Genomic DNA, 27725 nt, shown 5'->3' on the forward strand with positions numbered 1-27725 from the left:
CAATGATGAGACTGGCTCCATCTTTATTTAATGTGTTTGATGTGTTTATACAACATAACATCTTTTTGTATTCACACATGCAACCCGTCTTCAAGACACCTCATTAAACTATAAAAATATGCCCATATGCCTAAATAAGGAATATTAAATTATCCAAATTGATTCTGGTCATGAATATTTTGTATATGGGATACTCAACCTGTATATGTTTAATTGAATTGATGACATTGTCACAAACACAAGATACTATTGCTACAAGGTCCAATCGATTGCACAATTAGATTCTTTCCACATAGATGGATGGTGGTGAAATAGTCCAATACTTTTCTTAGTAGATATGCCTTGTTCTTTATGACATTAATAATTATTAATGTCATAGTAAATGATAATATTTCTTAAATATCATTTGTCAATGTTTAAAAGTTAAAATTCTAATCAATAATTTAAAGAATATTTGTAATTAATGCAAATATTTTTGTCTTTTCTTGTAGCTGGTGGAAATCAATTGATTCCAGGTAATTGTGATATCTAGTAGATTAATACTCCTGTCACATCGCAACCCAGTACAAGCAGGTTTCTTGCAGGCTAACCTGGTAATTAGTGTGATGTGAAAGTGGTTACCAGGAAACAGGTAGCAACATGGCAATAAGAACCGGTAAGAAAGCAGAGTTCTTACCAGCTTGTTGCCATGTTGCTGTGCGGTGTGAATGGGTTAAACGTGCCGAGCGACCGGTTTCCCGTTCACACTATGGAGGAGGCAGTGCATGGAGCAGTGCCAGCTCTAAGTGATGCCTCCTCCCTGCCCCTGATGACATGCCAACTCCCATCTGCGCCCCTGATTATGTCAGCAAACCGGCAATTTTGCAGTGTGACCAAACCGCACATGCAGGGTCGCACTAGGTCTGAATCGGTTAAAAGTCCCGGTGCGACCCTGCATTTGTGATCTGAAAGCAGTATAAAAAATTGTTTGTAGACTGAAGCGATTCACACATGGGACACATCCGATAAATAATATAAAATGTCTAACTATAGAATGCTCCAAAATATTTTACTGTGACAAGCTTTAAAAAATGATTTCAGGAAAAAAATATTTTGTATGCAATATGGATTTACTCTTATGACACTTATTTATTAATTTTATTTATTTATTTTCCAGTTTCTTTTATAGTGAACATATATTCCTCAACACGTTACAGTGAATATTCAAACATTCACATCAGTCCCAGCCCCAGAAGAGGGTACAATCTATATTCCCTACCACATATTCACGCACACACAGACATTCTAGTTAATTTTGGAAGGAGCCAATTAACCTACGAGTATATTTTTGGATTGTGATAGGAAACCAACATACCTGGAGGAAACCCATGCAAGTACAGGGAAAATATACAAACTCTGCACAGTTAGGGCCATGGTGGCAATCGATCCCATGACCTCAGTGCTGTGAGGCAGTAATGCTAACCATTACACCATCTGTACTACTCTTGATACTATTACATTTGAGAAGTGATAGTTTTTATAAAAGCTTATTTGTTTTCTTCTTATTACTGTACATATTGTAGGAGGGTTGCAAGGAATTGGATGGATAACAGGCACAACAGGAGTTAGTGAGTAGTCTGTATATTATCATATCATTATCATAAAACTTTTATTTCTAATATATCATTACCTCTTCAAAATCTATTGCTTTGATTTGACACTTAACAAATCTGTATAAATAAGATACACTTTTTTGTAAATACATTTTAGATAATTCTCCATTAAGAACAGCTCTAGGTTGAGAATCCCTTATCCAGATATATGTTACCTCAATTATTCTGAAACTACTAGTTTACAGAATTTTTTTTTTTTAATAAAATTACTACTTACCACATTTGTAACTGACACTACAGGGGACATAATATGTAACTGTGACTAAATACATGTAAGAAACTTGATGCTTAGCATTCAAATTAGGATCTGAGACAGTAAACAGACTTTGTTTTATGTTTTGAAACCTTGTTTCATGTAAAAATAAAGAATGTATCTGTGTGTATATTTCATGTGTTTGATGTGTTTATGCAACATAATTGATTTTCTGCTCACACAATGGTCCCATTTTCAAAACACCTTCTATTCCGAATATTCAGTTATCCAAAATGCTTCTGGTTTTGAGCATTTTGGATACAAGATAAATAAACCTGTATGTGGTTTTATAGAAACAAACACAAGAACAGTTGTTTCAAAGTCCATTTGATTGTACATTTAGATTCTTAATCTAATTCTTAAAGTTGGTGAAATAGTCCAACACTTCTCTTATTAGATATATCAGGATCTTTGACATATTAAAATAACATTTAATAAATAATAATAAAATATCATTTTTATTGATTATATATCATACATTGTAATTTTTAATGTTTAAAAAATTTAATTTCAAACCAATATTTTAAAGAACACTTTTAGTTAATTGAATTCGTTTTTTCTTGTAGCTGGCCAAAATCAATTGATTCCAGGTAATTTTAATATCTAGTAGATTTCATGTATAGAAAAGTTTTTGTAGACTGAAGTGAATAACACATATGACAATGACATATGGTGTACAGTACCTATCTGGTACAATCAATAATATAAAATGTTACAATGCTAAACATAACATACTCCAAAATATTTGATTGAAAGAGAATTTAACAAAAAAAATAGCTCAGAAAAAAATATTTTGTTTGCAATATAGAATTATTATTTGATTCTTGATACTATTATTTTTGAGAAGTGATGGTTTCTAAAAAGGCATTTTTGTTTTCTTTTTATGACAAAATGTAGGAGGTATACAAGGAATCGGGGGGATAACAAGCACAACTGAGACAAGAGTTAGGCCCTTATTCTGGTTGGTGCGGTAATATCCGCGTGCGTTCGTGTCGCCGATGTTTTGTGTCTGCGCATGTGCAGAGGCGTCTCTGCGCATGTGCGAGCAGGGCGTACGGCCAAATCTCGCATGAAATTTTAACACTCTGAACAGGGGGTGGAGAGGGGTGTGAAGGGCTATTTGGGCTCATTACCATATGCATACGCCCCGCGTTTCATGGGCGTTCCCATGCAAACGCTGGGCGTACATATGGTAATGCGGCCGTGACGCACGTGTAGGGGGCGGACATATGACATTGCCGGATGTCAGCTGCCCGCCCAGATCCCTGCTTTTGCACGGAAAAATGTCCGTGTGGTCTGAGGTTGTGGGAGCTGGTGGAGCACTCGGTCCTGCGACCATCGAATGATGGGCGAGGTTCCCTGAGATGGAGGAGGCGTATTCCATGAAAAATACACGTGCGGTCCGTTCGGCCAGCTTCTTACCGCGTACGGACGGAGTTGTCGATCCGTATGGAAGGCGGGGTTTCGCACGCACGGTCCTGGCCGCATATTCGGATCCGGCCGCACCGATCAGAATAAGGCCCTTAGTGAGTATCTGTATATTGTCATATGACTTTTATTTATGATATTTCATTATCTTTCGAGTATCTTTTGCTCTGAATTTGACATTTAATTAAATGTATAATTAATATTCAATTTTTATATATTAAGTTTTGATAAGTTTTCATTGAGAACAGTTATGGTTTATTCCTTATCCAGACATTTGTTATCAAAATAATTTAAAAAATTAAAAAAGACATTTGTTATCAAAATTATTCTGAAACCTATAGTTTATGGTTTGTACTTTTTTATTTGCTAAAAGCACTAGTTACGACATCTGTAACTGGCACTATGGGGGACATGATATGTTACTGGCACTCAATGTGTGCAACAAAATGATTTGCTTAGCATTCAAATCAAGGGACTGAAGTAGTAAACACACTTTATTTCATGTTTTGAAAGCCTTTTTCCTGCACAAATAAAATATATGTGTACAGATGGGACCAGCCCACTTTGCAGTTGCCAGTGCACCAGCGACTCTGGCACACATGCGTCTCCAGCGCTCGTGTACCCCATTCCCAGCAATAGACATGTGAGCACCAGCCACCACATAGGAGCATCTGGCATGCTGGGGATAATGATGAGGCTGCCTCCATCTGTATTTCATGTGTTTGATGCATTTATACAACATAACATCATTTTGTATTTACACATGCAACCCATCTTCAAGATATCTCATTGAACTATAAAAGTATGCCGAAATATGAAATAATTAATTATCCAAAATGATCCTGGTACTGAGTATTTGTGATATGGGATACTCAACCTGTATATGTTTTTATTGGATTTGTGATGTTGTTATAAACACAATATACAAGATTTACAAGGTCCAATCGATTGTACATTTAAAATCTTTCCACAAAGTTGGATGTTGGTGAAATAGTCCAACACTTCTCTTAGTTGATATGCCTGTTTTTATAAAATATATTTTAAGTAACATTTGTTAATTAGTAATTACTAGATATTAGATTTTTTTTAAATTATACAGTGATTTGTCAATGTTTAAAAGTTAAAATTCTAACAAATAACTTCAAGAATATTTTTAGTTAATGTTAATATTTTTTCTTTTCTTGTAGCTGGTGGAAATCAATTAATTCCAGGTAATTGTTATATCTAGTTGATTAAGTGCATAGAAAAGTGTTTGTAGACTGAAGTTATTCACACATGTGAAACATTATACATTTGAACTACATAAAATGAAGAATTAAAAAGAGTGCTATCTAAATGAATCTGTATATAAAATATGCGAGTGACACCTGAAAAATAAAAAGGTTTTTGTAATTGTTTTCACTCCTTTATGGAGAAGGTGGAAGAAAGTGGGCCTGTGCTGTCACTACCTGTCCCTAACTGATGAAGGCAGCTGTATCCCTCAGCAGAACAGGGAGAGAAAAGGATTTGTCCTGGTGTGGTGCAACAACAAGAAATTTTATACATAAAACTTAACTTTTATTTATTTATGTTAGAAGCAAGCGAAAAATTGTTAAAAAACAGAGATAGACAAACAAAAGACAAATATTGTGTGTTAAAACTTAACACGTGCGGGCGTGTTGTGTGTGCTCCACCGGTTTGTATACAATTTAAAAAAATAGGACAAGCTCCGTTCAAGCTGTTACTCAATCTGGGAATTTATGGGATTCCCTTGAACAGACACTGTTATTATATAATATATTGGCTAAACAAGCTCTGTAATAATGTGTTCTTCAGTTCAAGTGACAATTGGCAACAAGTTATACAGATTGTATTAGATGTGTCAATCACCCAGATCGGTTACACTGCATTCGGCTCTCCTCAATATTACTCTCCTCAATCCTATGGGTTGATTATACAGGGATTTTCTGTGGCCTCACACCATTTAAGATAAATTTTGGGAATTGTGAATTATATTTTAATTCCCTCTTATTCTTGTAAGTACTGCTTTTAAGCAGAAATTGTGTGCCAGACCCGTGGGAGACAGACTTACTGGTATTCGGTCAGACTACTGCAGCAGATGTAAATTCTCTGCTGGTGTCCTCCTCCACAACCAGTTAGATTTTTGATGTCCCCACGCTAATCTAGACAATTAAAGTATGCTTATTAAAGGAAATGCACAGACTTGGTAATGCAGTAAGCAAAGCCCTATAGTAATCTAAAGCCAGAGCGGCTGGCACTGTGCAAATATATGAAGCAGAGCACTTAGCAGCAGGCTGCGTGCACACTGTAAATCTCCCCACTAGGTGCATACAGTTCAAACAATATAAGTTATTGCTGGCATAGAGCACAAGCTAAGTCACAAAGTAGGCAGAGCCCTGAGAAGGGCTAAAGCCGGAGCGGCTGTCACTTATACAGATATACAGATAGGAACACAAAGCACACAGGTAATTGTGCCCGCACGGCTAGAGTTGCCGAGCATGCGCTTTAGCTTAGCCGCTATTTTTTTAAATTGTATACAAACCGGTGGAGCACACACAACACGCCCGCAAGTGTTAAGTTTTAACACACAATATTTGTCTTTTGTTTGTCTATCTGTGTTTTTTTTAACAATTTTTCGCTTGCTTCTAACATAAATAAATAAAAGTTAAGTTTTATGTATAAAACTCCTTTTCTCTCCCTGTTCTCCTTGAATAAAATACATTTGTCAGTGGTAGCACACCCCTACAGTATAACTTTCCTATAAAGGTCTGCACATTAAGATATAAGGGGGCCTAACAGATATGCACCATCTCATTACAATCCACAAGTCACTTCCAGATTGGGTAAAAAATCAGGAAGCACATGTCATCATAAATAGTGATATTTTCATATATTGCTTGCATTTAAGAAAAAAAATAAACAGTTTGGTGTCAATACAAAACTACAGAGAAAAAAAAACAAAGGAAACCAAATGGCATTCTTATAGAAACATAGAAACATAGAATTTGACGGCAGATAAGAACCACTTGGCCCATCTAGTCTGCCCTTTTTTAAACATGTTACCTCAAACCATATTTGATCCTTATTTTTTTGTAAGGATATCAATATGCCTATCCCAAGCATGTTTAAATTGTACTACTGTATTTGCCTCTACCACCTCTGATGGGAGGCTATTCCACTTATCTACTACTCTTTCTGTGAAGTAATTCTTCCTCAAATTTCCCCTGAATCTTCCTCCCTCTAGTTTCAGTGCATGTCCTCGTGTTCTGCTGCTCCTCTTCCTGTGAAGAATGTCTCCCACCTGTACCTTGTTAAAACCCTTGATATATTTGAAAGTTTCTATCATGTCCCCCCTTTCCCTTCTCTGCTCTTAAGTATACATATTAAGATCTTTTAGTCTTTCCTGGTACGTTTTGTGATGTAGGCCATGCACCATTTTAGTTGCCCTTCTTTGTACAGTCTCTAATGTATTTATATCCTTCTGGAGATATGGCCTCCAGAACTGAACACAATACTCTAGATGAGGTCGTACCAATGACCTATACAGTGGCATTATTACTTCTTTCTTTCTACTGCTGATACCTCTCCCTATGCAACCAAGCATCTGACTTGCCTTCTTCATTGCTTTGTTACATTGCCTACCTGCCTTTAAGTCCCCTGAAATAGTGACACCTAGATCCCTCTCTTCCTCAGTAGTTTCCATTATAGTGCCATTTATACTATATTTAGTCTTTGGATTTTTGCAACCCAAGTGCATGATTTTGCATTTTTTGGCATTAAACTGTAGTTGCCATGCTCTTGACCATTCCTCTAATCTACATAGATCATCAATCATTTGTTTTACCCCTCCTGGTGTGTCTACCCTGTTGCATACCTTTGTGTCATCTGCAAAAAGGCACATTTTACCCTCAATTCCATTTGCAATATCACCAATAAAGATATTAAAAATAACTGGTCCAAGTACAGATCCCTGGGGTACTCCACTTGTAACCTTTCCCTCCTTTGACTGTACTCCGTTTACTACAACTCTCTGTTTTCTGTCCTGCAACCATGCTCTTATCCATTCAACTATCTTAGAATCCAATCCCAAGCTTTCAAGTTTATTTAACAGTCTTCGATGTGGGACAGTGTCAAAAGCCTTACTAAAGTCTAGATAAGCTACATCTACAGCCCCACCTTGATCTATTACTTTAGTCACCCAGTCAAAAAAGTCAATAAGATTTGTTTGACATGATCTTCCTCCAGTAAACCCATGCTGTTTTGGATCCTGTAAATTGCTGGTTTTGAGATATTCTACAACTCTTTCTTTTAAGAGTGTTTCATCAATTTCCCTACTACTGATGTAAGGCTCACTGGTCGATAGTTGCTTATCTCTTCTTTGCTTCCACTTTTGTGCAGTGGGACTACATTCGCTGTTTTCCAGTCCTCTGGGATTACTCCAGTAGCTAGTGACTGGTTGAATAATTCTGTTATTGGTTTTACCAGCTCCCCTTTGAGCTCTTTTAGTATCCTTGGATGTATCCCATCTGGACCCATTGATTTATCCACTTTCAGTTTTGAGAGTTCTGTGAGGACTTTCTCCTCTGTAAATGTACTTGTTTCTCCCTCAGTTTTCTGACTATACTTGCAACTTAATTGTGGCCCCTTCCCCTCTCTTTCAACAGTATATACTGAGCAGAAATAATTATTAATATTATCTGCTATTACATTGTCCCCCTCAAGAAAACTTCCACTCTCTGTCTTTAGTCTTATTATTCCACTTTTTGTTTTTCTCCTTTCACTTATATACCTAAAAAAAGTTTCCCCCCCTTTACCCTACCTTCTTGGCCTCCTTCTGTCTAACAAGATACACCTCTTTGTCCTCATTCTTCTGCGTCTTCACGCAATACACAAGCAATTCAAACATCATAGAAAATATAATCCGAAAACATTGGCACATACTACATCTATAAAAAGACCTGACATCAATTAAATGAAAATAGTATACAGAAAGGCCAAAATCATAAAAATCCAATTGGTTTCTAGCTCAACAAACAATAAATTGGATGAACCAAAAAAAAACAAAGTTTTTTCAAATGTCTGAACTGGTAGAATTCAAGAGAATAGTATTGAGTGCGCACAGGTGATTGGAGTGCAGCTTAAGATTCAGTACATAAAGTGACATCCAACTACTTCAAAAATACATAGAGTCAAGGAAAACAAGTACAAAGTCAGTAAAGCGCTCCCTAAACACACCATGTGAAGAATACAATAAAAAATACTGTCCCTTTTAGGAGATTTTCAGCTCTCAAAACAACGTATAGGTACTGTAAAGAAAGTCTTGGCTTTATGCAGCCCATCCAGCAAGCATATTGCCAAGGGGAGATACACCACAATTTAGTGCAGATGGTTTTGGCAATTGGAGTATTTTATAGATTTTAAAAGCACTCACAAGCCAACTGTATATAATAGCATTCAGAGATATCCCACTGGCAAATCAGCAATTTCCTCAATGCAGGATGTCATCACATGTAATAATCAAGAGAGAGTGATGGTGCAGATCAGTTAGACAAAACACCTTTTAATTTCACAATTACACTCACATATGGAAGACAAGATAAAAAGCGTATATGGTATCCCAAAGGCAAACACTGGAACTGGGTGTCACCGATCCATCCCTGGAGGAAAAGATGTTAATTTCACTGACCCTCCGGAAAGGTCAGACACCGGAAACAGGGGGAACGTCCATTCAGTCAGGCTTAGGGTCCACAAGTTTTGGTAAGCGCCAAACGCGTTTCGGATAAACCTTTCTCAATGGCGTATCCCAGGATGTCTACAGGCCTCTATTTATGTGCCTGTTGATTGCTGTCCATAAGCGGCACCTGCCGCTGTTTGATTGTGCACCTTACATTTCCAAAATGGCGGTGCATTCCAAATACCTGGAAGTTCCGGGTTTTTGCGTTCCACCGCTTTGAATGTGCTTTATTGTAATGCACAAAACAACTTACTCAAGGTAAGTGATTGCCACTGGTTCTGCCTTGTATGTGATTGCCACTGGTTCTGCATTATTGTTTTGTGCGTTACAATAAAGCACATTCAAAGCAGTGGAACTCTAGGGCCTAGAGTATAAGAATTTTTTTTGCGGCACCCCCAGGGCAAATTTTTTTAAATTAGTTTGGATTTATATGCGATTCTTAGGGTCAGTTATAGGGAAAAGGTCAGGAATTGCTTCTGTTTGTACACATTTTATGATTGGCAGCCACCAGCACTGGTTTTGCTTATAAATAATTAACCATTAATAATTTGAGTTGGTCCTGGACTACCAACCCTGGGCACCCCTGCATGTGTCCCGCGGGAACCCCAGGGAGCCACGGCGCACAGTTTGGGAACCCCTGCCTTAGGGTACCTCATTCTGGATATGCATCGTGTTTACAATGGTTTTAATCTGAGAACTGCAGTTTTTGTAACATTAGCAAATTGGCAAATGGGCATTGCTGCCAGACAGTCCATGGCTATCAGGGCAGCAGTTTTTACAGCATTGGCTGACTAGAGGGTTCGTCTTGCAACTGGTAAATCCATGGTCCTGGAAGCTGCATGTCTAGTAGTATAAGCAGACTGGAGAGATAGCCTTGCATTGAGTGTTTCTCTCTCTCTATGGTTGCTTGTCTCTCTTGTGGAGCTGCCAAGTGTGCTTGTACATTTGCTAAAGTCTGCTAACATCTTGCAACTTACTTGTAATAGACTGGATCTTATTTTTGGGTGACGTGATTTTTCTGAAAAAGTTTGTGGTTGTGCTTAAGCCGTGAATTTTCCTGCAAAGGACAATGTTTTTAAAGGCACAGATGTGAAAGGAAGTAAACTTAGTTTGAATATGGTATACTACGGAGGTAAAGCTTTGAAAACAGCACAGAAGTCATTCACACTTGGATAACAATGCAAATTAGAAAAAATGACAGGGCAAGTATATTTCCTAAATGTTTGGAATGGGGTATATCAGGAGCAGACTGACTTATAGAACAGAAATCAATTTAGCTTCCAAAATCACTGCTGAACAGAAATCATTGCTGAACAGAAATCTATTCAGACCAACATTATAGACCATGGCAAGCAAGGAAGACTTCTGGGGGTGGGGTGTAGGTAGGGTTACCAACTCATCCCTTTAATCTGGGACACATATTAATTACAAAGGTTCTGTGGCTGGCTTTCACCTGGTTTTAAACTGCCACACCTCAATACTCCATTTCACCTGGTTTTAAACTGCCACAGAACCTGTGCAATTATTATGTGTCCTGGATTAAAGGGATGAGTTAGTAACCCTAGGTGTAGGATAACACATAACTGGAGCCTCAGGACTGGACAGAAGGGAATCCACCTGCATTGGCATTGTGTGGCTGCAATAATCAATCCGAAACATACAGTAACAAACAGCCTAAATATATTGAGTGCTGAACTGCTCATGAGCCTGACTGGCACTCTGCCAGGGGGCAGCTGTATATATCACAGAAAGGGTCTCGCTAGTAAGATAGAAGTGGTCTGATTGGTGAGACTGAAGGGGTTGGGAACGTTTGGTCTACAGCATGTTGGTCAACAAGCATTAGGTCGAAACCGTTAGGTCGACATGGGGTAATTTGCCAATATTTGCCAATAATTGGAGACTTTTTAATTAAGTGAAATGTGTCATTTGGACTAACACCTCAGAAATGTATAAAGCATGAAAAAATTGGATATACATCAAGATTTATTTAATGGAGTGGAAATGTTTTGTAAATCATAATCATTTGTAATAATTGCCATTTCTTGAGTCCATGGTATTTATAAACAAGATGGAGATTTACATGTAAAAACAAATATTTTATTTGCAGGATCTGCAGACCAAGTTACTTCTCTTGGAAGAAAGTTTATAACCGCTTTTCTACAGAATCAGGACTCTACCGAGATTCCTCAACAAGAAATTCTGGTGACTGGCACTTCGCCTCATACCACTGTTTCTGTCATTCTTAGTAAATCTGATTTTAGTAAAGTTGTGAAGGTTGGGAAGGGGGAAACTGTAAGAATTCCTATCATACCATCTGAGGAGCTAAAGGGAACAGCAATATGGTCTCATCCGGTGGTGATTACAGCTGATGCAGATATCACTGTAATGTCCCGGAACTACAGAAAGGATAGTGGTGATGTGAGTTTAATTTACCCAGCACATCAGACTGGACATGAATATTACATAATTACACCTCAAAATGGACCAGAAAATCAGTACAAAGAATTTCTTGTGATTTCATTTGACAAACAAACAACTGTGAACATCTTCTTAAAAGGCTTGGTCAATTTTAATGGGAAGAAGTACTTTAAAGGGGACAGGATGACAATTATTCTTGAGCCATTCCAAGCTATCCAAATTCAGAGTAAAGATGATCTCTCAGGCACTAAGGTGACTTCTAATCTACCTGTTGCTGTCATAGCTGGACACACGTGTGCTGAAAATAACTTAGGATGTTCCCATGTCTATAACCAGCTCAAACATGTTGGAAGTTGGGGAACTATGTTCTTTATTCCTGGCTTGTCCTTCCAGACTAAGTATGACATTGTGTTTGTCATGGCTTCTCAAAAAACATCTATTACATGCCAATCTGGTGCAAAAAAACAGGTGAAACATGTGACCGCTGGAGAATTGATTCACGTTAATGTCAATGGTTCTTTCCCACTGTCCATCAGCAGCAGGAGTGTAATTCAGGTACTGTTCTTTGGCACTGGTGGAAGAGTTGATGGCAATCCTTTTGGTTCATTCCTAACTGTCATTCCTTCCACTAATTTATTTGGCATTTCCTATGAACTCATTGGACAAGAAAACTTCGATACTAATTTGGCAGTTATTATAGCCAAAACTTTTAGTGTTTCTGCTATTAAATTTGATGAGAAGATTCAAAAAAATATTCAGTGGAAACAATTCCCTGGGTCTTATTATTCCTGGACAGAATATAGCTATGGCAGTGGCATCAGCTCTCATCTCGTTCAGCACTCTACAATACCGTTTGGAGTTCTTAGCATTGGCTACTCGATGAACATGGCCTACGGATCCATTGCACCCTGCATTAAAAGTGAGTTAATGTATTTTTTGGTCTAAATGTAAGCACAATGTATTGTATTTTAGTTCAGGGGTTGATCTGATTATTAACTATGATTGATTAATAGAACTGAACATTTATTTTCTGGGTGCTTCAAATCTACAGACAAAACGTAATTTTATTGTGTCTAGCTATTTGCATTACATTTACCAGTATTCTTATGGCTGCTAGACAAAGTTTAGGTAGACAGTTGATAGGTCAACACCTTATGGTTGACATAAATATGGTCTATATGGTCAACATGTCAACACAATCAAACAATCAATGAATTAAAAGATCAGCATGCCTTTATTTTTTGTTTTTTCTTTCTTTTTTTTGTACTTTTTCAAACTTTATCATCCACATGGACTCCAAGCGGTACACACAATGGGGTTCAAATGCTCAGTTGTTGACATTGAGACCAAGTAATCTGAAAACATATTGACACTTTTATGTGTCTACCTTTTCAGGGCTAAATTTTTAATTTTGTCAAACTTTTCCAATGTTGACCATGTGCATGTGACCATTTGGTGTTGACATAGACATTGTCATCCTAAATCACACCCAAATTTACCATTGCAAAATAAACTGTCCATATGCACATTTGTTCCATGTTACATGTAAGAAACATGGATATTGCAGTTAAGGCATATAAAAATGACAATGGCCTAAAATAATGTGGGCTGAATTAATATCTCATTTATATAATGGTGATCAAATACACAAAGCTGAACACTGCCATCATGTTTAGTTTGATGTATCATCAATGTTATTAAAAAACCCCGAATTATACACAAGTAAATGTCCCAAATATACTGTATGTGTTAAAAACAAATTAAAGAAACAAATAAAAAGACGTCTAGTGGATGAATGAAGGTCTTTTTAAACTTTTAACAGTTTTCTTTAAAAATTTAAAATTCTTTACAAAATAATTGATGTTTTATTAGTGTTTATTATTGAAAGACTGGCAAACAACTTGAGTCGCATATTATTTAGAATCTATATAGTTTTGTATGTAGTATATCTTACTGTTTTAATTCATAAGTAAATATTTTCTAAAACTAATTGATGTTTGAATTATTGTATAAATAGGAGGACTGGGAGTTAAATCACAGATAACAGTGACAATTCAGAATGATATGGGTAAGTATGATTAAATCAAACAATCATTTTAAATGTTTTGTTATACATTTGAAGATATGGTAACGATTGCAAATACAGTATACCATTTTTATGTTGCATCTTTTAAAGATCTGTGCAATTGTTATTTTGTTATTTCATTAGACCTAAAGTTTGGTGAAGCTTTCATACAACTCAGATAGTGAACAGATTTCAGATATTTTAGGTACCAATTATAATTAGGCCTTTTCATGTTTCTACAAATGAAATGTATTTATTAAAGTGATTTAAGTGTTCTGCTTACATAGTACTTATTTTATTAATTAACAGTTATTTATACAGCGCACACATGTTCCACAGCAGTGGCGTAACTATACATTTTGCTCCCCCCTGCCCAAAAAATGGTGGTGCCCCCCCCCCCCAGACTCCTCTCCAGCGTGTTTCCCCAGTGTGCGACGTGATGACGTCACATGCATAACAGAGAGGCTGAAGCAGGATAGAGGAAGAGAGACCAGCAGACACGGCTGCTTCCCTTGGCTCTGACGCATCCCAGGCCACTCTAGCACGTCCATCTGCCCGCCCATCCTGTACACAGTAGCCAATAGCCAGCTCTGTGTACAGTCAATTGAATCAGTGGAGGGATTTGTCATCTCTGCAATGGCCGCACCCGCGCTGACTAGCCTCTGGTTCTCAGCCAGTGGGCAGCGGCAGGCAGCAGCATGTCAGTGCGTTGAGCAGGTTCCGGTGCCCACACAAACCCCACTGTGGCTTGCTCCCCCAAGCAGCAGCTGGGGCTGCCTTACAGTAGTTACGCCTCTGTTCCGCAGTGCTTTTCAGAGAATATTTAAACACTCACATCAGTCCCTGCCCCATTGGAGCTTACAGTCTGTATTTCCTACTACATGTACACGCACACACATTCATTCTAGGGTGAACTTTTTGGGAGCCAATTAACTTAAAAGTATTTTTTGGGATTGTGGGAGGAAACTGGAGCACCTGGAGGAAACCCACACAAGCATGGGGAGAATATACAAACTCTACACAGTTAGGCCAATGATGGGTATCAAACCCATGACCTAACCATTACACCATCTGCGCACACAGAAGTCCCAGCTTCCATAAGTTTAAAGGTTAAATAGATAGACACATAAAGGTAAGAGGCAGATAAGTTGGGTATTGCAGGGGCAAGATACAGAAGCAAAAGTGGTACTCTTGTGTAAAGAAATGAGTTTTTAAAGATCATTTGATGGCAGGGAACCTTGGTTAGTGTCTGCTACTGTAGTCTGAAGTCAGGCATGGAAATGCATTATCAGGCAAGAGGTGAGGAAGCATTAATTTATAGAGTGGTTTTAGAAAAGGAATGAGACTGGAGATTTAGAGAGTATTCGTATAATGCTTTAAAGGTCAGTGTAAGGAGTTTTAATGTGATTATACATGGAAAAGGGAGCCAGTTAAATAACAGAGGTAGGAGGCAGAGTGATAAATAGTTTAAAAAGGGATACAAGGACAATAGACCCTGAGGAGTAGATTACAGAATTCAATGCAGTTTTTTATGGTAGGGGCATGGATGAATGTTCCAGTGGCTTCTAGGCTGAGAAAGGTTCCTACTCTGAAAATGCTACAGAGGTGGAAATGAGAAGATATGAAGCGGCAGGGTTGGACTTGCCTACAGGTGGAAACCCTTGGGAAGATCCACTGTTTGGGGGCCCTACCTCATCATGGGGCTATACAAAACCTCTGTTGAAGCTGGACACACCCATTTAAGAGATTAGACACACCCATAACAAGGGCCCCTATCACTGCATTCCCCAGTGGGCCCTTCCTGTCCCAGTATGACAATGTGAAGAGGTATTACATTTCAGGAGAAAAAGTTTAGGCAGGGTCACAGTTGCTGCCTGTGTAGGGTTCACCAAATGCCTTCCTCTCCATCTATGGAACCAGAACAGATGTAAAAGGCAAAAAAGTGGCTGCACTGTGAGTACAAATTATCAGCAGCCTTCCTTCCTAGTGTAGGAAACATGCTTTCTTTTTCAATACAATGAGTGTTCAGTATACTGTAATTCTGATATATCAGTTTGAATATATTTGCATAATTAGGTTTATTTAGAAAAGTTCAGGAAATTAGACATTAATATAATCAGACAAAATACCTCAAATGAGGAGAAGGGGTTGCGCTTGGCAGGCTGATAGACCAAGCTGCTGCTCAAAACAGGATTGCTGATCCTGTATAATATATAGAAAAGAAAAGAAAAATGGAAGAGCACAACCATACATAAGATTGGATTATCTTCACAAAATTAATTTATTTTTATTACAAATACTAAACACTGATTAAAACAGAAATATGTTTTAATCAGTGTTTAGTCTTTTTAATAAAAAATATTATTGTAAAGATAATCCAATTTTTTATATGGTTTGGTAGCGTTGCGCTTCCATTTGTCGTTTTTTCTCGATTAATATAATCAGATCACAATTTATATCAGAGCTTAAGAACCTGCAATTCTTCTACTTCCAAGCACTATTTTTTTTAAACTCTTTATTTTTACAGTGGCAAACAATACATTTAAATGAGACTGATATCTGGACAATGCATTTACAGACAATTCGGTATAAACAACATGGTATAATGCATATAAATAAAATATACCGTTAAGAGTACCACTGTCTTTTTTTTTTTTTTTTTTTTTAGTACAGCGAACAAACAGCAAGATAATAGCAGTGGGGAAACACAGAGAAAAATAAAAAAATGAAAATAGAAAAGAGCAAGGGGGGGAGGGAAAAAAAGAAAAATAAAGATAGAAACAAAAGAGAGGGGGGGTGGGGGTCATCTAACCTTGCATATGAAAGGGTATCAACTGTTCAATAGTTAAATCTGTCAGAGCATCAGTCAAGAGATAGTGACCGCCTTTACCCGGGGAGTTGCCTTTGGTAATATACAAACCAGGGAGACCAAACTGATCTGTATTTCCCCACTGAGTCGTGTAGCAGCGCAGTGATATACTCCATGGAAGCTGCAAACCAGACCTTGTTGATAACGGCCTGAATGGAAGGGGCGGTAGGTTGTTTCCAGTTTGCCGTGATCAGCAATCTGGCGGAGTTTAGTACGTGGCCACATAGCTTCCTTTTAGGGTTTGAGGTCCCTGCAACTGGTCTGCAAAGTAGAGCTGACAAGGGATTTTTTGGGGTCGGGGAAACCAATATCTTTCCTAAAAGAGAAAAAATGTCATCCCAGTAGGAGCTACAGTAATCTGGGGGCAATCCCACCATATGTGGATGAACGTACCCTGTGATCCACAGTTCCACCAGCACTGACTAGAGCTAGAAGAGAAAATACGGTGTATTACTGTGGGAACCATGTACCACCTAAATTAGACTTTAAAGACATTTTCCTTGAGATTCGAGTTTATTGAAGATTTTGCTATTAGTGTTTTTATTTTTGACCACTCCTCTTCCTCCTCCAAAGCAACGCCCAAATCCCTTTCCCAAGCTACCTCAAAAGGTTCTTTAGCCGGGGGTTTGTCTACCAGCAGGGAGTATAGATATGAGATTGCTCCCCTGCGGTCTGGACTGTAAATACAAAAGCGTTCAATGGGAAGTGGGGATCTGGGCTTAGTTGATTTGTATAGAGACTTTACAAAGCTGGAAATCTGGAGGTAGTCAAAAAGTCTGAGACGCTGACTATCATATTTCTCACATAGTGCTTTATAGTTTATTGGGAGCCCAGAACCGTAATCCCCTGTATATCCTGGTTCTTCCTGATGTGGACTGCCAAGGGTTCGATACTAAGGGCGTACAGTAAGGGGGACAATGGGCACCCCTGCCGGGTGCCATTTCCCAGACCGAAGGGCCGGGAAATGACACCATTGGTGGTAACCACAGCTTTTGGACTGTGGTACAAAGCTTGTATGGCTGACAAAAAGCCCCCACAAAAACCGTAGGTTTTCAGTGTCTGAAACATAAAAGGCCAAGAGAGGCGGTCAAAGGCCTTCTCTGCGTCTAGTGAGAGCAGGATCGCCGGGGTTTTGGTCTTATTGATGTATGAGATCAGGTTGATGGCTCATCTCGTGTTGTCCAGGGCCTGTCTCGTGGGAACAAAACCCACCTGATCTGCATCAATCAATGAGGTAAGGTATACACTTAATCTTGTGGCCAATACTTTTGCAAAAAGCTTCAGGTCTGCATTGATGAGCGATATCGGCCTATAGCTCGTGCAGCATGTGGGATCTTTGCCTAATTTTGGCAGTACAATGATAGCAGATTTCATTGACTCGGCATGAAACCTCTCCCCTGACATAATTTTATTACAAACCTCGGTCAACCTTGGGACCAATAATCCTGAAAATGTCTTGTAATAACACATAGGAAACCCGTCGGGACCTGGAGCCTTTGACGGTTTCTGCAACTTCAACGCATTATTTACATCTTCAGGTGATATAGGGGAATTGAGTAAATTAATGGCTGAGTTCGATAGTGTGGGGAGGTGACATGAGTCGAGATATTCCTGTGCTATAGGTGATGGTAAAGAGGGACCGGTAACCGTAGGGACTTGTAGTAATTATAGCAAAAGTCATTTATGTGAACTGGGTCATAGCTAAGGACTTGTTGAGCATTGTGAATTGTGGAAATAGTTTGGGAGGCTCTCTGTGCTCTGAGTTTAGCTGCCAGGAGTGAGTCTGATTTATTACTTTTTTTCATAAAATCTTTGGTGTAGCTGTCGTAGGGATTTTTCAGTGCGTTCTGCTAAAATAGATTGTAGTTCCCCCCTGATCCCTTGGATCTGTGTCAGCACGGAGGGGGAGTGAGATTGTTTGTGTATATGTTCCAAATGGGAGAGTTGAGAGGAGACCCTTTCATTTTGAAGCTTTTTTCTATGTGTGGCATATTTGATTACAGCCCCTCTGATCACCGCCTTATGGGCCTCCCATATTGTAGGGGAACGTCGTCAGTGACGTTAGTTTGAAAGTAGTCCTGTATTTGGGTAGTAATTTGTTCTTTAAATTGGGGTATACGGAGGAGAGTTTCATTCAGTCTCCAGTTGTGACGGCCTTTTTGAGTGCCTAATAAGTCTATAGTGGCTAGTACGCTTGAGTGGTCTGACCAAACCTTAGGGAGAATGTCCACTTTTGTCAGCGACTGCAGTATATTACTACATCCCATAATCATGTCTATGTGCGAGTATGTTCCGTGGGGATTTGAAAAAAAAGTGTAGTCCTTAGAGGTCGGGTAGTAGGCTCGCCAGGTGTCAAAGAGACCAGCCTCGGACATGTGTTTCCTGAGATTGCCCGGGGGATGGTCGTGTTGGTGCGGGTTCAGGGGGCTACTCTTATCTAGGCCTAGCGAGATAACTGAGTTGAAGTCGCCTCCTACCAAAAGTGTGCCTTGGCGAACGTTTTGAATTTCTAGAAAAAGTTTACGGAAAAAAAAAACCCTGTCCAGAATTAGGTGCATAAAGGTTTACCAGGGTCATCAGTTGAGGACCCACCCTGCAGACCAGAATAATGTAGCGACCTTTTCTATATTTTTTAGTGGAAATAATCTGTAATGGGGTTGTGGAGCGAAACATTATTGCTACTCCATTCTTTTTGATAGAATGGGAGGAGCAGTGGCGTAACTATATAATTTGCGCACCCCGCCACACTTTTTTCGGCGCCCCCCTCCCCCTCTCCCTCTCCCTCCCCTGCCCATAACTGACAGAGTGCCCGGCTGCATCTGCGGTCACTGTCCCGTCCAGTCTCTCCCGGCGCCGGCTCCTGCTGATAATGAAAAGTGACTCTTAGAAAATGGCTGCCAAAACTGTCTGCAATTTGGGGGCAGCCATTTTCTAAGTGTCAGTTTTTATTATCAGCAGGAGCCGGCACCGGGAGCGAGTGACGGGACAGTGACCGCAGATGCGGCCACAGCAGCGCAGCAGCCAACTATAGCCCCGCAGCCCCCCCCCCCCCCCGGCGCCCATAGTTACTCTGCGCCTCCCTGCCACGGCGGGGGCTGCGGAGGCATAGTTACGCCACTGGGGAGGAGTATTTCACTGTGGGAAAACATCTAGATACTAGCGAGGGGTGTGTGTTATGTTTGAAATGTGTTTCTTGTATAAATGCAATGTCCCCCCGCAGTTAAGCATACGGAACAGAAGAGATCTTTTGTAGGGTGTGTTTAGCCCCTTAACATTTTGAGAAATCACGTTGATGGGCATGATGGAGAGATGTAAATCGCTGGCCGTCTACTCTGCAAAAAGCTAGTAGCTAAGAGGTAGGTTAGATGACAGGGGCAGAAAAAGGAGGGGGGTAAGGGAAATGAAGAGAAGATAGAGAAAATAAAAAAACAAAAAAAAGGGGAGGGGGAATAAGAAAAAGGTGTGAACCTTGAAGGCCCTCAATTGAGAGACCGCGATTCACCTGGAGTGGGACCCAGGGGAGGGGGGAGAGAGCAGGTGAGCTTGACACAAGAAGCAAACCTAGAGGGCCCACTAAATGGGAGTGCTTAATAACTGTGAACTGTAAACAAAAAATCTGAGAGGGCAGGGATGAGAATCCCTACACTAACGCAAGTCCCTGATAACAAGAGAGGGGGGTGGCGCGAGCGGAGATAGTTCCCAGCCCGTCCACCCGAAGCCATTTTGTAATATCGCCTGTAATTGTCAACTCTGAGATAGCTATCATATCATTTAAACATTTAGCAAAACAACAAAATCTTAGCAGAATTACCAAAATGCGGTCATAATAACAATTATAAACATGAAAACGTGTGGTAAAAGTACCAACAGGGTGTGGTTTTTATACCCCGCGAATATAGGGGATATTTGGGATAATATAGATTCTTCCCCACCAAAGTTTACCCACCGGGTGGGGTGTCCCAAACACTATTTTAATGGGTGTTCATCATACTCTTATTTTGCATAATCACCTCTTACTGTACTTTGGATACATATACATTTCTCTTTCAACACCCTTCCTTGCCCCCACGGAAAATGGAGTTACAAGTGTAACTCTGTTGCTATTAAATTGCACAACACAAAGCAGCCCTGGCTTCCAGTACCTAACCTATGGGATGAAATTGATGACTGTGTAAAAGTGTGCAGCCACCTGCTGGTCTTCTGTGGAACCCAAGCATCTAGTGGCTGGAACCAGTAAATGCAAATATGGTAATATAATTATCATATTTCCATAAACACAGTTTACCACATTTTAAAGTTAGGATTCAAAGCTTAATTTGTTTTAAAAAATCTATTATGGTGTTGTTATTATTATTATTATTATTATTATTATTATTATTATTATTATTATTATCATCATTATTATTATTATCATTATTTTTATCTTACAGATGAACTACCAACAAATACAGGTAATCTTGAAGAAAACTAATGTACATTTGCTGAAATTTTTGGATACATATAGCCACTAAGCATGTAAACAAGTATAAACTATAACTAGATTATAAATGATATAATAAAAATTGTGCATAAGAAATTACAAAAAAAAGTTTCCAATACATTCTGCTGGAACAAAAACAAATGGAAGAAATCCATGTTGAGCATCTTTTTGGATTTTCCAATTATTCTTAACTGTTTTCTTCAAAAAGTGACAGTTTCTATAACAATTTTTTTTTCAAATATTGAATAAAACAGAAGGACTGTCAATGATAGAAAATATACCGGGAAAGTTTCATATAGGAATGGGTGAGTATTTGTATTATAATATCAATCAATTATTTGTACTACCTGTTTAAAATGTAAAAATGTCTAAATACCTAAAATGAATTTAAGAAAATATATTATGCTATATATTTTAAAGATATGTGTTATAAATGTCTATTGTTTATAAATATTTTATTTTAATCTTAAAAACTACCCAGCATTTCTATAAAACCATTCTACTGTATTCCTTTAGTATAAGGCTTTCAATCCATGTATAATTTATTATTATTTATTATTAATTATTTATCATTTATCCATTTTATCATTCTGCAGCTGAAATATAGGGGGTTATTCTGGTTGATTTGCAAGGCTGCAAATTTGCAGCCTTGCAAATCCACCAAACTCCACCCTGTGAATGTCTGCCCACCCACCCCCCCCCTTGTATTGCGGTTTTGTCCGAACGGCTGGAAATGGATGTTTAGCATAAATATCCATTTTTATGCTGTGGGTAACCTCCCACATCTTTTGAGGGTCACCGACCATAGAAAGATGTGGAAGGTACACACATACAGATGGGGCAGGCCTCTTCCTTGCTGGTGAATCGCCAGAACGTCAGCGCTGGTGTTCCGCCAGCAGCCTGCCTCACCATCTGACTGAGACGCACACGCACGTCTCAATCTCCGTCGGCGGAGACGGACAGGATTGGGGGGGGGTGTGGGCAGGCGGCGGGGACCCCGTGTCACCGCCGACAAGCCGGCGGTGACCCGGGGGAGCGGCTGGAAGCGCCGTCGGAAGGGGACGCGCGAGCCTCTCGTGCGCGCGCGTTCCCTTCTCGCTATAGATATGGCGCTGGCTGGGGTTGGCGGCTGGCGTCGCCATCGCCAACCCTGCAAAGATGGGAACTGCCCCGTCAGTATAAAAGTGACTTTCAAGTCAATTCCATATGCATGTACCCTGGGACAGTTATGGGTGGGCAGCTGACATCCGGTGATGTCAGCTGCCTGCCCCCTGCACCCGTCTCACGGCCTCATTACCATTAGAACACCCAGCGTTCTCATTAGAGTGCCCATGAAATGCTGGGCTTTCCCATATGGTAATGAACATCCCAGTGCACCCACCCTTTTCTGCCGCCCCCTGCACGCCGTGTAGGGTGCGTGCACCCGGTGAACCGAAAGTCTGTGTGGGTGCACGCACCCTACATCTGCACATACAACATTGGTCCTCCTTTCAGTGCCAAAGATGCTATGAGAAATGTCTGCTAAAAATGCCAGCCTTTCTCACAGTGACTGCTTTTTTTTTGGCTGCAATATTTAAATAAACTTCATTTAAATGACTTCAATTAATTTGCCAGCAATAAATACAGTTATTCATATTTATTGACTATAGCTTACTGCCATTTTTAGCAGATGTTTTGCACATCTATAATAGCAATGTTGGCACTCAAAGGGTTACGTTTTGTAGATTGCCATTTGTAACTGAGTGTAGGTCAGTAAATGCTATGCATTTACTTTTGTCATCCTATTTTAACAAAAATTTTCATGCTCATTTTGCAGATTTTTGGGGGAATTTGTTTTTTATTACTAGAGACTGGTCATCTAGCATTGCCCACACCGAACATTTTACATATTTAAACCTTTGATTTTCTTAATTAAATTTTTTGGATATCCCATTGCAACTGTGGCAAGAAAGTGCTCTCAGCCTGAAATGTTCTTGACTTGAATTGTTAGTGTACGTTGATATTTTTACTTGAGCACAGTACAGAAGATTAAGATACGTTTTGTATTTTCATTATTTTTAAATATTGCAAAAACAATATATTTATATATAATATAATTACATGTTTCTATAAGCTTCATAAAGTTGTTTTTCTTTCGTCCTAAAAAATTCATGTTAACTTTAAAAATTTTAAAGTTGACATGTACTTTAGAGTACATTATTTATTAGTAACACAATGATGTTTTGGGTGATGTTTCTAAAGTCATAGTTTGTCACAGCTTGAAGTCCAAATGCTAAGCAATATCTTTTTAAAATATCTTCATGTTTCAGTTATAATTATTTTTATGTTTTTTAATCTTTCAGGCGGATTTCCAGTTAGTAAAGGTAATTGCAAAAATAATTAAATTGACTAAAGTGTATAGTGTGTGGAGGCAGTAATAAATAAAGCACAAGAAGTGATTCAGAGGAAATTTGAGGAAAAATTACTTCACAGAAAGAGTAGTGGATAAGTGGAATAGCCTCCCATCAGAGGTGGTAGAGTCAAGTACAGTAGAGCAATTCAAACATGCTTGGGATAGGCATATTGATATCTTCACAAAGAAAGAAGGATCAAATATGGTTTGAGGTACAATGTTTAAAAAGGGGCGGACTAGATGGGCCAAGTGGTTCTTATCTACCATCACATTGTATGTTTCTATACACGGTATGACTATTATAATCACTATTAGGTACTTGTGTATTATCACAGTGCTCATCGCATCGCAGACCATAATGCATGTGATGGTATGTGATGCGATGTTCCGCGATGTCCCCCGATGTCATACAATGTTAAAATTGTATGGCATTGTATATGGCATACAATGCCATACAATGCGATGCGATTATACATTGTATAAGCACCCTAATGGGGGCTTACAATGTTTAATGGACCCCCACGCCACCCCCACTATGAACGTTAACCTGAAGTGTGGCGAGCGCAGCGAGCCCTCGAGGGGTGGTGGTACGCGTCCTCCGACCTTTTCATACCCCCACTATCCACGTCGGCGTGGAGTTGATTTTATATAGTGTGGCGAGTGCAGTGAGCCACCAAGCCCGAAGCGTGGCGAGCGGACGCGGAATACATGTAAAGTAATACGCGCTCGCCACACTATATAAAATGAACTCCACGCCGACGTGGATAGTGGGGGTATGAAAAGGTCGGAGGACGCATACCGCCGTCGCTCGCCATGCTTCGGGTTCACGTTCATACTGGGGGTGGCGTGGGGGTGCATTTAACATTGTAAGCACCCATTAGGGTGCTTAAAAACACTCATTAGGGTGCTTATACAATTTAACATCGTATAGGGGGCTTAAATCGCATCGCTGTGCATCGGGTGTATGGCATGCGATGGCATGCAATGAAAAATCAGGCTCTGCTATGCGATGGGCGCAGTGATAATACACAAGTACCCACTATTATTGCACAATAGAAACAAGGTACTGAAACCTTCTCATGGAATAAAACATTGAGAAAAACAAATGAAGTCCCATGATAATTAAAGAGATTTCTACTTTGTTTAACTTTAAACAGCTTTCATTTAAAGTTAACTTTAAAAAAATAATTGATGTTTAACTATTATATAATTTAGGCGGATTTTCAGTAAAAGGAATAAAGGGGATGTTTCAGAAAGTAACAGGTGAGTATTTTTATAAAAAAAAAAATAAGTCAATTTTATAAAGTCTTGTTAGCATTTTGAAATGTTATATAAATTTGAAATCAAATGAAAATATGTCATATTACAGTATATATTTTATATAAAACAATAATTTGCAGGTTTTTTTGTGTGGGTTTATTAATCTGAAATCAGAAACCCATGCTGCCCTTTGATTTTACATGGATGTTTTGATCATTGCATCATTGCATAGGTGCATGAATATATATATATATTATATACAGTATATATATATATATATATATCTCAAAAGTCAGAATGATGGCACTCTCAGAACTTTTAAAGAAAGGAGCAGAGACGGTGAGGTCAGATAGCTGCCTGACCTCACTGTCTTTGCTTCTTTCTTTACAAATCCTGAGAGCGCCATCATTCTGACTTTTGCTACATGCTGTATTCATACACAGAGGAGGGCACCCGAGTCTGATTATGTTATGGAGATTGTGAGTGCCGACACAAACCTGCTATATATACACCAATGAAAAAACAGCATTCAGAGACTTAAGTAGTGAAAACAAAGTGTCAAACTTAAATATAATAAAGAAGTCATAACAGAGCAAAACGTTTTCGGGGTAGACACCACTGTTTGCCATGCAATCTGATTAAATCTGTCTTTTATTGCTACAAGACTTTATATACTTTTACTGCAAGAAAGGAATCTAGGACACGAGGGCACGAGTTTAGATTAGAAAAAAGATTTCGTTCCCTCAAAAGAAAAATTTCTTTATGGTCAGAGCAGTCAAACTGTGGAACTCTCTTCCTGGAGAAGTGGAGTTGGCAGACACAATAAATACGTTCAAAATAAGGTTGGACAAACATTTATTGGACAAAAACATCCAAGGGTAGTAATAAGAATCATACTGTATTCTGTCTTTTACAAAGAATAAGCTATTAAAATCTAGGTTGAACTCGATGGACGCAAGTCTTTATTGAGCCTTATCTACTATGTAATTATGTAACTATGTAACTTTAATCTAGGATGTGAGTGCCAGCCCCACTTTAATATATATAAATATATATATATATATATATATATATATATAAAGTCTGCTGGGAGCAGCACTGCCGGCAAAACGTAGGAGACAACTTTAAAGGGTGCCTTCCAGGAATCTCAGAACTCCAAGATCGCCACACATACTTAGCATACGGAGGCACTCCAAATAAATGGCACACTGACACCTGTGCCAGTGTGCCATTTATTTGGAGTGCCTCTGTATGCTAAGTATATATATATATATATATATATATATATATATATATATAGAGAGAGAGAGAGAGAGACAGAGAGAGAGAATGTGAGGTTCAGAGTGCGCTAATAAGAAATAATACACAATTGTAAAACAGAATGTAATTTAATAAAAAAAGTGCCCCATGGGCAGCATAAAATACACAGAAATGTTTAAATTACAGCATATGTTTGTAAATTTTCCAGATTTTGGTTATTCCAATAGTGAAAAAGGCCCAACGCGTTTCGTTAGAAAGGTGACTTCATCAGGGGCTTACAAGCATAGATTTGACAACCAAGTGGCACTGTAAATTCAATATAAACATTCATGAATAGAAATGAAAGAGATATATATATATATATATATATACATTAATTAAAAAACAAAATTGAGCAGATAAAAAAAATAGAATAAGAAGAGGAGGATGGAAGGAGAAAAAAATCGTGAATAGTATGGGACATGATTAATATTAAGATGAATTCTGAAAGGATAGTGTGCCAATCGGAATCCATAAATCCGTGAAATTACAATTCGTAAATGGTGGTGAACATATAAATTGTGCACATTAAGTTATAATAAAACACTTAATTTTTTAATTACAGTGAATTAATATGTATATATAATCGTCAACCTTTACAAAATATTTTAAGACAGAGACAATTCCGAATATATGGATGTGGTTCCCGTGATAAGCATATAATGAGTGAAAGCCCCACCAAGAACAGAATGAATTTTCCAAAAGATATATATATACCTTCGTATGAGACAAGATTTCATACAAACTGTCAGTGTGGCGTCAATAATTCATAAATGATAATATATATCTTAAAAACGTGTATCTGAGGAAAAAGTATATAATAACGCATTTAAAACTCCTATATTTAGAGTAAAGACAAGACCATATAATGAGGGAAAAAATTCTACTTACATATTGCCCGAGTTTATGAACTGACAATAATGATCTGACTGCAATCAGTCCTTGGGACCCGATAAGTGGGGATTAATATCGGCCCCAAAGCCAAACATAACCACAGAGAGATTTTTTACAACAATGTTGGCCCATCTAAAAAATAAGCCGAAGGGGATAGCTTTCAATCAACTTAAATATACAATCATATAATTGATATGTGACAGTGATTTAAAGTAAAAAATAAAAAAAAACACTTACATATATCTAGACCACCGGATGTGTGCTCACTGGAATCCAAAAGCAGAATGGAAACCAATGTGCTCCGATGGCTTTATATAGGGGTTAGGGAATTACATCACTTCCTGTGTGGGCCAAATACTAAAATTCTGATTATGCCTAAACGAATGCTTTTTACTTAGGCTAAAGTGACCAAATAGGCATAATGAATGCTGCGGGTCTAGTTAATATACTCAGTGAAATAGTCCTATCCAATATGTTCCTGCTTACCCATAAAAAGACTAATTAAGCCGTGGAATGCAAGGCGATCCCGCCGTGCATTCCAAATGGCGGCAATTTTATTTATCCACATCTGTTATGAATACAATAAATTAAACCCGTGTTTTATTTTTCCCACATGGGAACCACGCCCTGTTTAGCGCTATCCTGTGGGCTTATTTTTACATAGACGAACTAATGTTATTTGACACTTAAAGGTACACGGTCCGGAGCACCAAATAACTGGAACTGATGATACTCCGGACCGTGTACCTTTAAGTGTCAAATGTTGATGTTTGATGAAGTGAGGTGGTGTTTGATTAAGTGTCAAATCTTGATGTTTTACTTATTGTAGATAGTATGAGGATTATCAGGAAAGGGAACAATTGGTTGGGAGACTGCAGCTGGGAGAGAGGAGGGGGCCCAGCGGGAGAAGTCTGCACATGGGCCTCCTTCTCTCTTGATGGGAATTCTGTCACACGATTGATTGAGTCATAGAGCTGCTTC

General features: G+C 38.7%; 1 protein-coding gene across 1 annotated transcript in view; it reads left to right on the forward strand.

Moving 5' to 3' along the window:
* The window catches only part of LOC146042444 (IgGFc-binding protein-like), a 68977-nt gene that overhangs the window by 31126 nt on the left and 10126 nt on the right, over positions 1 to 27725 (forward strand). The window contains exons 9-17 of the mRNA XM_083162435.1: positions 492 to 515; positions 2472 to 2495; positions 4521 to 4544; positions 11175 to 12404; positions 13503 to 13553; positions 20850 to 20870; positions 21154 to 21204; positions 23242 to 23262; positions 24507 to 24554. Coding sequence (XP_083018561.1) covers positions 492 to 515; positions 2472 to 2495; positions 4521 to 4544; positions 11175 to 12404; positions 13503 to 13553; positions 20850 to 20870; positions 21154 to 21204; positions 23242 to 23262; positions 24507 to 24554 — 1494 coding nt within the window. The remainder of the gene's footprint in view (positions 1 to 491; positions 516 to 2471; positions 2496 to 4520; positions 4545 to 11174; positions 12405 to 13502; positions 13554 to 20849; positions 20871 to 21153; positions 21205 to 23241; positions 23263 to 24506; positions 24555 to 27725) is intronic.

This window comes from Crinia signifera, chromosome 19 (genome assembly GCF_055691185.1).
Source record: "Crinia signifera chromosome 19, ASM5569118v1, whole genome shotgun sequence".
In the NCBI taxonomy this organism is placed as follows: Eukaryota; Metazoa; Chordata; class Amphibia; order Anura; family Myobatrachidae; genus Crinia; species Crinia signifera.